At 37.9% G+C, this 12347-nt stretch overlaps 2 protein-coding genes and 1 non-coding gene across 3 annotated transcripts; 2 read left to right on the top strand and 1 right to left on the bottom strand.

The window, feature by feature from the left end:
• Positions 1 to 4506: 4506 nt before the first annotated feature.
• Positions 4507 to 4587, bottom strand: TRNAL-AAG (transfer RNA leucine (anticodon AAG)). Its single transcript has one exon. It is a non-coding gene; the product is annotated as a tRNA-Leu (tRNA).
• Positions 4588 to 4736: 149 nt separating this feature from the next.
• On the top strand, positions 4737 to 12347 carry LOC133720524 (methionine aminopeptidase 1D, chloroplastic/mitochondrial). Its single transcript, XM_062146873.1, has 10 exons — positions 4737 to 4961; positions 7815 to 7884; positions 8307 to 8535; positions 9799 to 9960; positions 10044 to 10085; positions 10540 to 10611; positions 11156 to 11235; positions 11348 to 11445; positions 11846 to 11893; positions 12021 to 12347. Exons 1-10 carry the CDS (start codon positions 4847 to 4849, stop codon positions 12164 to 12166), a joined length of 1062 nt encoding a protein of 353 aa, XP_062002857.1. The 5' UTR covers positions 4737 to 4846; the 3' UTR covers positions 12167 to 12347.
• On the top strand, positions 5397 to 7804 carry LOC133720513 (pentatricopeptide repeat-containing protein DOT4, chloroplastic-like). The gene has a single exon (XM_062146862.1). It carries the CDS (start codon positions 5476 to 5478, stop codon positions 7423 to 7425), a length of 1950 nt encoding a protein of 649 aa, XP_062002846.1. The 5' UTR covers positions 5397 to 5475; the 3' UTR covers positions 7426 to 7804.

Here is a 12347-nt window from a genome sequence, read left to right as displayed (position 1 = left end):
TAGGTAAGTGTTACTGAGGATCGGGACCAGTAGGGAATTAACTGCGAGTCTAAGAAAATGGATGCTACTAAGGATCAGTAGGAACAAGTTCATTGCTACTGCAGGTCAGTAGGAATACAAAATTGCTACTGAGGATCAATTGGAATTTAGATATTGTGAAATTCTTAGAACTTAACTCTCATAATATATGCAATGGTAAGAAGACGTGTGATGAGAAACAAAACAACTACCTTGGCCACATAATACAAATTTGAAAGTCTAGCAAGAATAATCATTGAATTAACCAACTACTCTATGAAAACAAAGTTATACCTGTAAACCTAAACACGAACACCAGAGCATCAATTTATGAACGATTTAGTGAAACCAAATACATATCAGCGACAACACCGAGAACAAAATCGAAAACATATTTCAGTAACAAAAAGTGTAAAAATATTAAAGAAATGAACAATTCATTGTGAATTCGATAGAAGTGAAATTGAGAAATTCAATATGCATACCTCAAATTGTCAGATTTAGGAACCAAACTTGACGTTTGAGTGAGAATTTCAAATTCTCCAGCCCAATTGATCTCGATCTAGATGAGGATCTCAATCTAGTCATGGATCTCGATCTAGATATGGATCTTAATTTCGTTTCTCTTCTCTTCTCTTCTCTTCTCTCTCTCTCTCTCTCTCTCTCTCTCTCTCTCTCTCTCTCTCTCTCTCTCTCTCTCTCTCTCTCTCTCTCTCTCTCTCTCTCTCTCTCTCTCTCTCTCTCTCTCTCTCTCTCTCTCTCTCTCTCTATTCTCCAAGGATGCATGGAGGTGTTTAAGCTTAGGTCTTGTTCGGTGTCCTCCCCTTTCTCTTAGTGGTGGCGATGCCACCAAACGATGGCTGAAAGTCGGTGTCGAACCTTACAAAGACGGAGAAGAGAGAAAGAGGACACATGTATGAGACTGCGGGAATCTCCCACTATTTTCCTCTGTTATGTGTCAAATATAGATTTAGGGACATTTTCGTCAATAGGAAAGAAGAATAGGTCCCGAGCTGGTTTTACTCGACCGCATGGGCTATCCAAGCTCACTGCAAGAAAATACGCTTCTTGGGTTTGGCGCAAGGGAATAATTGGGCTGTATTTGTAGTTTTGGGTAATTTGCTTTAAAGTTTAGGGAAATGATGGAAAATGTCACATTAGAGTGTGAAATGATAAAAAAGTCACTCAGTTTTCCACTTGATAAAAAGGTCCATAATGAATTGTTAGTAATATTAATTTAGTCCTTATAAATAATAAGATGATGTTAAAAAAGGTCAGTTTTTCAATTTTTTTTATTCCGATTCTGCCCCTGAAAGCAATCCACGTTTATAACTTTATATTCAAAATCCCAGAGCTCAAATTTTCTCTCTCTTTTATCAGAAATTCCAAAACCTAAAAGCTCGATTCGATTTTGATAGGAGTTTCTCTCTTCGATTTGATTCAGATTTCAATTGGTTCAGATCGAAGGTGCTGCAGCTTATGTTCATCGACGACTACGTCTCCTCCAGCCAAATTGATTAACCACCGTTGTCGGCGCCAGCTTCCGATTGTGCTTGGTCCAATGACCTCATGTGGCTTTTTTGTTTTTGGTTTCGTTATGGTTTTCACCAGCTCCGGCGACTCACCGATGGTGTGTCTGGACTGCGGCAGTGGCTTCATCGAGGAGATCGGCAACCCAACCCGCTCCGCCCACGTGGATTCGTGCCGCAAGGGGAGTTCTGTTGCTGTGATGTACATGATCGAAGCCAACAACCGTTCCGGTTTTAATCATGATCTCTGACGAGAGCTTGGAGCTGATTGCCAAGCCTTTCAAGAATTTCAAGCTCCTTGTGCTTTCGTCCTGTGAGGGATTCAGTACCGATGGCCTTGCCTCCATTGCGGCTAATTGCAGGTTCATCTCTCTGTTGCTATGGTTATCTATTGCACTGTGTTTGCTGATGTTCATCGCTCTCTCTCTCTCTCTCTGAATGTGATTACGGCTAATTTGATTTGATTTGATTGGAGCTGGTTTGTGCTGATTTAGTTGCTAGGGTTTTGGGATTTAACTATTGATGTTTTACATTTGTAGAATTCAAAAGGTACTTAGTCAAAAGGTACTTAGACATGCTTGATTTGTAGAGAAAGTTATTGCTCACCATTATTGGAACACCATCATATTTCAACAATACCTGGAAAGAAGAGATTCAATTACAAACCACTTTGTTATATAACAATTCTGTGTTTCTTTTCTTTCTATACAGTTATGTTGTTTGTTGTAAAATTGACACCGGAAAGTGCATTTCTCATTTGTTTTACTAAAGGTCAAGATGATAATGTTGAAAGTAGTTGCTCGAACTATTGGGCTTCATCGCTTGTTCTGTTGAATTTCTATCCTTATTTTATCAACTACATTACAGTATGTTATCTGACCTATTCAATGAATGTCTTTTTCTCTTGATAATCAAAATGCTGTCACTGCATGAATTACTCGCTGCAGCAGTCCGGGCCTGTCATGAATCATGATATGGTCAGTTAGCTACTCCTATATTTGATTGGACCTCAGTAGAAGTTCATTTTTTTTCCTGTCCCTCCATTAACTTAAGTCCCACTTCTATTGGAAATGAAGCATTATTCAAATTATAACTTTTGTCTTCATAGCTTTCACCACCATTTCTTCTACTGTGCTTATATTGCTTATATTGGTATCACTTAAAATCTTCGATAAGCCTTGTTACCCACTTTGGACCTTGATCGACTCATTGTGGCAGGTTCTTGGCCCAGAAATGTTGAAAATGTACTTGGATACAATGTTGAGAGTGGTAGTGGTAGTTAAAATGTACGAAATCTCAGTCAGTCTGAATTTGAAGCAGCTCTGATTTCTGGATGTTAATTTAGAAGCTACTGGAGTGGCACTTAGGACATCGGTTTTGCAGTGTGTTGGTTTCACTAGCTGTAACTTTCCTTGCATAGTTATAAGCAAAGATATCTAGATCAAAGAGTTTGTTTGATGAGGCCAAAACATTTTTCATGCACTTTTTTACTGTGCTGTTCATGTATACGCTTTATATGCATCTGCTTTTTCTAATACAATTCTGATTTTGTGTTTTTAGCTCCTACTCCAGCATATGCAGATTGTCTTGAATTTGCCACAAGCTCTTCGGAAAATGCATGAGATTAAATATCACACCTGTGCATGCATTTGGATTTGAACAAAGCCATAGCAAAAATTGGTTACGGGAAAAGGATAGGTCTCTTGTCTAGTTATAGGCTAAAATCAGTAGATTTTTTTATTTTATCTCATCATGTATATATTTGTATCAAGAGTGGTGTATCCAATTTGTCCATCACTATAATCTAGACCAGTTTATGCTTGAATAAATTGATAGAAACTTGCATTCATTTACTTCATAGCCGTAAAAAAAGACCAATTACACTGTTAAACATTACATGTCACTGACCATATCACTAACCAAGTAACTGTCAGTAGCTAAGTCACAAGTTAATAGCCAAGTCACTGTTAATCACATGTCACTAATTAAGTAACTGACCATGTCACTAACCAAGTAACTGTCAGTAGTCAAGTCACAAGTTAATAGCCAAGTCACTGTTAATCACATGTCACTAACTAAGTAACTGACCATGTCACTAACCAAGTAACTGTCAGTAGCCAAGTCACAAGTTAATAGTCAAGTCACTGTTAATCACATGTCACTAACTAAGTAACTGAGCATGTCACTAACCAAGTAACTGTCAGTAGCCAAGTCACTGTTAATCACATGTCACTAATTAAGTAACTGACCATGTCACTGACCAAGTAACTGTCAGTAGCCAAGTCACAAGTTGATAGCTAAGTCACTGTTAATCACATGTCACTAATTAAGTAACTGACCATGTCACATTACATGTCACTGACAATGTTACTAGCCAAGTCACAAGTTCATAGCCAAGTCACTGTTAATCACATGTCACTAACTAAGTAACTACTGACCATGTCACATTACATGTCACTGACAGTCACAAGTTGATAGTCAAGTCACTGTTAATCACATGTCACTAACTAAGTAACTGACCATGTCACTGACCAAGTTACTGTCAGTAGCCAAGTCACAAGTTAATAGCTAAGTCACTGTTAATCACATGTCACTAACTAAGTAACTGACCATGTCATTGACCAAGTAACTGTCAGTAGCCAAGTCACAAGTTAATAGCCAAGTCACAGTTAATCACATGTCACTAACTAAGTAACTGACCATGTCACCACCAATCACATCTCACTTGCCAAGTTATATGCCCAGGACAACATATAAAATATGTACCATTTATAATGTTTAATCTTAACATATTTGATTCATAATCTCTCCCCAAATAAATGTAAACTTGGCTAAAAAGTGTTAAGAAAATTTGATTATTAGGCTGGAAGTGAGAGTAAAAATTCTAAACTTGATGGAAAAGAAAGAGCAAAAAAAAAAAAAAAAAAAAAAAAAAAAAAAGTTGTTGAATGAAAATGAATGTTGAGAGTGGGATTTGAACCCACGCCCTTTCGGACCAGAACCTTAATCTGGCGCCTTAGACCAACTCGGCCATCTCAACTTGATGAAATTTCCTTCACATTTCATCTTGTTTCAAGTATTGCATAGAAATAAGTTGAGAAAACAAGAAAAACAAAAGGCATGAAAAAGATGCGTTTGGTTTGGTGAAAGCCCAAGCAAAGGGTGACGGGCCTGCCATGAGGTGTGGAAGTGGAACACAAAAACAAAAAGAGAGAGCAAAAGTGAGAAGGAGAATGAAAGATTGAAATTTAGGGGATAAAAACACCAGAAGCCGAACTCACTCAAACATTGATAGAAGAATGGTAAGCGCAAGTGCAATGCGTGTTGCGCAACCCGCAATCCTCTCCTCCTTTGTGGGTACCCACCTGCTTCACTCACCGCAGCCTCTTCACCAACTCTTCCGCTACAACCCAGGTCACTTTCACTCTCTCTGTTCCAGTTAATCTCTTATGTTTATGTTTGGGTTGTTTTCTTAAGGTTTATTTGAAGCAGCTTATAGTTTAGTAGTGAATGAAATGATGCATATGTGTTTGTTTTATAATCCTTTTATAGTTTGTATGAACTGTCACGTACTCTTTGATGGTATGATTTGAGCTTTAAAGGAAGGGTCTTTGATTCACAAATGGATGAAATCCCAATGCTTGTTGAGCCCCTTTTGTTGAAGATACAGACTTTTATGAAGTCATTTGTTCAGAATTTAGAGGGACTCTTTTTTTTTTTTTTTTTGGTGGGTTTTGCGTCTTAAAACCGTGGGAATGAAGTGCTATTTGTTCTTTCGATTCACACACAGGAAGCAACCGTTCGGTGATGCAATTATACACAAGTTTTCTGGCTTGACCAACCAACCAACCAACCCTCTTGCTCAAGCGCACAAATTACGGCATTGACCTATAGTGTGCTAAAGTCTAATTCTTCAACCATCAGATTGATGTTTATGGCTAGTTCTCTTTTCGGGGTCCCAAATGTGATGAGAATATGGAGCCTTCAGCGTGGAATCTCAATCTTGTCCTCGAATAGCAAACCGCCCTCTTCTTCCAAACTCCATTACTGCCTACAACATTGCAGCAATTCAAAGTCTCTAAATCAAGGAAAACAAACCCATCAAAAGATAATCCAATGTCAGTTGGGTAAAAATCCATTCCTAGTCACCAAATTAGTCCAGATGTATGCAGACTGCGATGATTTGGCATCTGCCCGAAAGTTGTTTGACGAATTGTTGGAACCGAATGTGTTTGCTTGGACTGCTATCCTCGGATTCTATTCAAGGCATGGAATGTATGAAGAATGTGTGGGAGCATATGGTGAAATGATATTGAGGGGAGTTTTGCCAGATGGGTATGTGTTCCCTAAGGTCTTGAGGGCTTGTGCACATTTCTCAAGCTTAAAAGTGGGAATTCGGGTTCACAAAGATGTCATCATAAGTGGTTTTGAGATTAACGTGCAGGTTTGTAATTCATTGATTGAGATGTATTCAAAATGTGGGGATATTAGGTGTGCTAAGCAAGTTTTTGATGAGATGGTGGGAAGAGATTTATTGACATGGAACTTAATGATCTCAGGATTTGTGTGTAATGGCATGCTTGGATGGGCTATTGAACTATTTGGTTGTATGAATTCGGATGGTTGTGAACCTGATGTTGTCACTTTGAATACGGTAATGGATGCTTATTGCCGAATGGGGCTCTGTGATGAGGCTAAGGGAATCTTTAAACATATTAAGGAGCCTAATATCATTTCATGGACCACTTTGATATCAGGATATTCAAGAATTGGGAATCATGAAGCATCCTTGGGGATTTTCAGGGATATGATGAATAGCAGCATGGTCTACCCTGATTTAGATTCTCTTTCTATTGCTCTTGTTTCCTCTCAGCATCTTGGGTCTTTGTTAAGTGGAAAAGAAATCCATGGTTATGGGTTAAAAAGGGAATCTGGCATTGTATTTTACAACTCAGCTGGCCCTGCATTGTTGACAATGTATGCTAACTGCCGTAGAATTCAGGATGCTGAGAATGTATTTAGATTTATGGACCCAGCTCAGGTTGTTAGTTGGAATGCAATGATTCTTGGTTTTATTGACCTTGGGTTGGAGGATTTAGCACTTGAATGCTTTAGGAAAATGCAAATAGCAGAGATCAAGCTTGACCAAACAACATTATCCACTGTCTTGCCAACATGCAACTTAAAATTTGGAAAGCAAATTCATGCTTTCATTAGGAAAAGTAGTTTCGATTTGGTTGTTCCAGTATGGAATGCTCTTATCCATATGTATTCCAAATGTGGATGCATTGGAGCTGCATACTCTGTATTTTCTAACATGTTAAATAGGGATTTAGTGTCATGGAACTCAATGATGGGAGGCTTTGCAATGAATGGGCTTGGCCAAGCTGCACTTGAGCTTCTACAAGAGATGAATCGTTCAGGCATTTGCCCCGATTCAGTAACTCTTACTTCTGTATTGTCAGCATGCAGTCACTCAGGTCTTGTGGATGAGGGCCTTCGTGTCTTCTATAGTATGATGGAGAACGGTTTCAACCCCACAATGGAACACTATGCCTGCATTGTTGACATGCTGGCACGTGATGGTCTATTTGAAGATGCAGTTAGTTTTATTCATAGGATGCCTTTGGAGCCTGATAAGTGTATTTGGGGAGCTCTGTTAGCTGCCTGCCTAGCCCATCAAAATGTTAATGTTGCAAAGCTTGCTGCTGAACAGTTAGTTCAGTTGGAACCCGAAAATCCTGGGCACTATGTCACCCTGTCAAATATATATGCGAGAGCTGGAAGATGGGATGATGCTGTACTGGTGAGAAAGCAAATGGAATCCCGAGGATCGTTGAAGCCATCAGGAAACAGTTGGTTTGAATGTGGGAATTGAACAAAGGAAAGATCTTATGAATAGGTGTAGAGATACTTTGGGCCCAAAAGATTTCAATGAAATTGGTCCTAATATGTAAGCCATTGTGACAGTGACTGCATTTTATGCAACTTAATATTTCAACAGGCTTTGAAGATTTAAGCTGGGTAATATCTCAGCAGTTTCTCATAATCTAAACACCAAAGCCTAGACTCCTTGACAATTTTCTGTTGGTGTTCCGTTGTTCACCATTTTGTGCCTAGGAATGCTCATGTCTTCTGCTCAGAGATAATTCTATAAAATCAACTATAAATGCACTTATCTTGTATTTTTATTTGGTGGTTGAGGGTTAGATCATGTGTATACGGTGATGGTGAGTTATATTTTTCTTCATCTTAATTCTCGCACAGGAAGCAAGCATGTCACTATGCAGTTATCCAGAGGATTTTCGGGCCTGACCGACCTCTTGTTCAATGGAAGGTATGATATGCAAAATTCTCCATACTCAGATGTGTTAATTTACATGTAAGCATGCACACACTCACAAACCACCTGGATAAGTTTTTCATGTACTTTTAGGCACTGTTGAACTGTTAACTCTTTATAGATGAACTTGTATGAAAGAATTGGCTGTCTTTTTGTAAAAGTTGTCTCCAAAAGTTAAAATGAGTACAGAGGATAATAATTGGAGTATTATGTGTCAGGTTCTGGCTTGTTTGATATATTCGTTGACGTGGTCATGTCACTACTTTAGGGTTTCCATATGATGACTGAGTTTGTGGGCTGGAATTGATGAAACATGTAGTCTGTATGATTTTCCATTGCACTGTGTACACTGCAGCAAACACACATACACTTGGGTGTAAAGTCATACAGTGATAACTTTTTCTTGAAATCCGCAGAAATGCAGGTGAAGTGCTAAATGCCAAGCGGAAACGTTTAAGGCCTGGAAAAGTTTCACCTCGTCGCCCTGTTCCAGATCATATACCAAGGCCGCCTTATGTAAAATCTAAAAAACCGCCTGGAATTGCGAGTGGACCTGAAGTGCATGATCATGAGGGAATAGAATGCATGAGAGCTTCTGGGAGGCTTGCAGCACAGGTTCTTGAATATGCTGGGACTTTGGTCAAGGTGACTCCTCTTCTGGCGAGTTAATCATCTATAAGACTATAACAATAGGATAATTTTCTTTCCTTCTGCTAGCTGTTTTGGTTAAACAAGTGATGGATTACTCATTTGCTTGTGTCAAAGTAAGCATGGAAAGTAACAAACTAATTAGGCACCCATGCTGTGTTAGTAACAACAAAATTCACATGGAAGCTTGGAAAAAGTAATTCAAAGGCCATGAAACTACTATACTCTGTCCAAAACATTAGATAATCCAAAACATTAGATAACTTATGTATACGAGCAGCTGAGAAAGCAATTCGGAGGAAAAAGGAACTGAACAAGTAGTTAAACTAATGACTCCTTTACCTGTGTAAACCCTGAAAAAAAAAAAGGGACGTTTTTCCTACTCTCCTACCATCAAAGTTCTATATTCAACAACTCCTCTTTCACTTTACTCCACTTGGCTAGCCATCACATCCTTCCGAAATGTTTGTGCTTTATCTGTCAATGATAGAGAGTAAACAGTCTTGATGGTAGAAAGTAGAGTACAATGGATAATCTACCAGTAAAGCTTTTATAACTGCACTCATGTTTGTGTGAGAGGGGGAGATGTCAGAAAAAGAAGGTAGATGAGAGAGACATGGATATTCCAGTATAACTGCCAGGCGGCTTACAGTGAAGTTATGCACTAAGCCAGTACAAGTGTGCTTTTGTTTTATGAGTTGTTCACAAAACGGGGAAGGTAGGTGAGATAATGAGACATTGAAAAAATTGATGACAAGTGTCATGTAGGTGATTGATGCTAATACACATGCATTGGTATAGGTGCAGAGTTTGCTTTTATTCATAATTTTGCTGTAGGTTAGCTTAGTGTTCAGTTCCTCCCAGGTTTTTCTTACCAGTTTCATAGTATGCTTAAAAACCCAATAATTGAGTTGATGTTATTCATTTGTGCACATTCAGCCTGCTTGCTTTCAGAAATCCCCCAGCTCCCCCTAAATAAAAGAGAGTTTTTCCTTCAGTTTTTCTCTTACTGTTTTTAGATTTGGATCTGGTACAAGACATTGGTGTTTTATCTCTGTAGTACTTTCTGAACCAATCGTTTCGTTTTTCTTTTGATCATTGCAAGTAACTTGTAAGTTAATCTAATAGGTAATATGCTAACGCTTTAAGGATTTGCAGTTTTCATTGTTGGCTAATAAGTAATTGTAGATGGATTCTTGACTGGTTGGATGATGTTAGGGATGCTCTCTATATAATTTTAATTGTTGCTGATGTTGGCAGCCAGGCATAAAGACTGATGAAATTGACCAAGCTGTTCACCAAATGATAATTGATAATGGGGCCTACCCTTCACCACTTGGCTATGGTGGATTTCCAAAGAGCGTCTGCACATCAGTGAATGAATGCATTTGCCATGGAATACCAGATTCCCGAGAACTGGAGGTCCCTTTCATCTAAGTTCTTAGCGGTCGAATTCTATGCTTCAAAGTTCATCAAGTGTCTCTAATCAAATTCTTTTGTTGCAGGATGGTGACATAGTTAACATTGATGTCACAGTCTATTTGAATGTGAGTATGCTTGATTTAACTATTTAATTAAGACTTGGATTTTGACCTTGTGTCCATATTAAATGGTTGAGGCAAATTTACATTTTTGTTTCTTTTTGGATGAGACTGTTCATTTAATTATAAATTGTGCTTATATTGCTTACTGCAGTCCTGAATTGTACATTTTTTCTTTTAAGTAAGATAGGAAGGCTATAAAAGGAACCAAACATGACAGAATGCTACATTATCTTTGAGGTGGCAGTGGTCTTTTCTTCTATAGCTTAGTTTCACTATACACATTATCTTATCAAAGGCATCTAGTATACTCATTAGAAATCAAATTTTTTTAATTTGGTTATTCACATTTTTCATGTGTATTACAATTCACAGTTTTTTATTGATGAAACACATGCTCATTGGCTTTCCAGTTTCATGCTTTGGTAGTTTTACCTTTTGACTGAATTGTAATTTACAGGGGTACCATGGCGATACATCAAAAACTTTCTTTTGTGGAGATGTTGGTGATGCAGGCAGAAACTTAGTTCAGGTGGCAATATCCTTCTCTGAAAATCTTGTGGAGTTAGATATGTTCTCCATATTATTTGCAGTCAGTCCAGTAAAGATTATCGTGAGAATTTCATTGTCCATCCATGTAGGTAGACAAAGACAAAGGGGCAAGAATTCCACTTAAAGTAAAATAATGAAACTTGGCCAGCCTTGTATAGTCAATATCTCCTTGGTATTTTTGGTCGTTCAACATTGTTGTTCACTGACTGCAATTAGAAGACATTTAAAATTATGCTCAACTCTTCAGCTTTCACTGTTCATGAACTAATGGATTTCCTTTATAATTAAAACTTACTCCATAGATATTTTTATTATTGATATGTTAACTTTGAAATCTTGGTAAAGTAAAGTATGTCTCTGATTTGTTTCTACGGACTTGTACTGAGGGCATCTGTATGAGAAATTAGTCAAACTGTAGGACTTTAAGTAGGGTTATAAACTTATAATATATATATATATATAATTCTTTTACTCGAGATGTTCTTCTATCATACCTATGCTTACAAGAATAATATTTGATTTAGGTAACTAAGGAATGCCTTGACAAAGCAATATCAATTTGTGCTCCTGGCGTGGAGTTTAAGAAAATTGGCAGAACAATCCAGTAAGGCACATCTTCACCCCCCCCCCCCCCCCCCCCCCCCCTCTTTCTTTTTCCCAGTATAATTTGTATTATTTTAATACTCTTGACTAATATTGCTTTTTTCCTCAATTAGAGACCATGCAGATAAACATCGTTATGGTGTTGTTAGACAGTTCGTTGGGCATGGTGTTGGACGTGTCTTTCATGCTGATCCAGTTGTTCTGCACTACAGTAATTATTCTGAACTTTATGCTGCTCCTGCCTTCTAGTCACTCTTGTTATAATTCTCTTATCAAAAATTGATGGTCTATAAATCTTCTTTAGGCAAATTAATACTGATTATCACAGAAAACATATCTCCTCAGACCTAAAAGTAATCAGCTTTAACGTGATTGACAACTACATATACCTACTAGATATTGAATGGACTACCTGTTCTTACATTTGTTCAAGCTTACAATATGATGTCATTAGTCTCCTAAAAAATATTTAGTGTCATTAACTCATTATTCATTAATCAGATACATGTGTGCACGTACACATGCACTGACACACAATATGCATCCACTATCTGCCAAGTGCCGAGCATATTCCATTTGTACTCTGTTATGATGTTCATTATTTCTTCCAGGAAACAATGACAGTGGACGCATGGTGTTAAATCAAACCTTCACAATAGGTAAATGCATTTCGATCATTGGGGCACCTTTTCTTTTTGTATGCTATAGTATTTCTTTACGAACACCATTGCTATATTGCATATAAAGTTGTTTATTTCATCATCTACTTATGGAAACTGTGTGCAGAACCGATGCTAACGATTGGTAGCTATAATCCTGTAATGTGGGACGACGATTGGACAGTTGTTACAGAAGATGGAAGCTTATCAGCACAGTTTGAACATACTATCTTAATAACCAAGGATGGGGCTGAGATACTAACTCAGTGTTAGTAATTGTGGTGCTAAACCTTATACTAGATACCTATATTTAAATTGGATTGGCATCTTCCAACTCAGAATTTTGTAGTGGAGGTTGCACTACAGATTTTCCTCATAGTTGTAGTCTACTAAGTACTGAAAGGATTTCCACATGCACTTTTCATGCTATGAATTGTTTCTTTCATTATTAATC

This window comes from Rosa rugosa, chromosome 1 (genome assembly GCF_958449725.1).
Source record: "Rosa rugosa chromosome 1, drRosRugo1.1, whole genome shotgun sequence".
NCBI classification, from domain to species: Eukaryota; Viridiplantae; Streptophyta; class Magnoliopsida; order Rosales; family Rosaceae; genus Rosa; species Rosa rugosa.
This window is presented reverse-complemented; position numbering and strand designations above follow the sequence as displayed.

Excerpts from the sequence above, each read along its gene's own strand:
- LOC133720524 (XM_062146873.1), top strand. The coding sequence starts at position 4,847 with ATGGTAAGCGCAAGTGCAATGCGTGTTGCGCAACCCGCAATCCTCTCC. Across the intron at positions 10,086-10,539 it reads ATGTCACAGTCTATTTGAAT|GGGTACCATGGCGATACATC; the intron begins GTGAGTATGCTT and ends TGTAATTTACAG. Across the intron at positions 11,446-11,845 it reads TCCAGTTGTTCTGCACTACA|GAAACAATGACAGTGGACGC; the intron begins GTAATTATTCTG and ends TATTTCTTCCAG.
- LOC133720513 (XM_062146862.1), top strand. The coding sequence starts at position 5,476 with ATGTTTATGGCTAGTTCTCTTTTCGGGGTCCCAAATGTGATGAGAATA.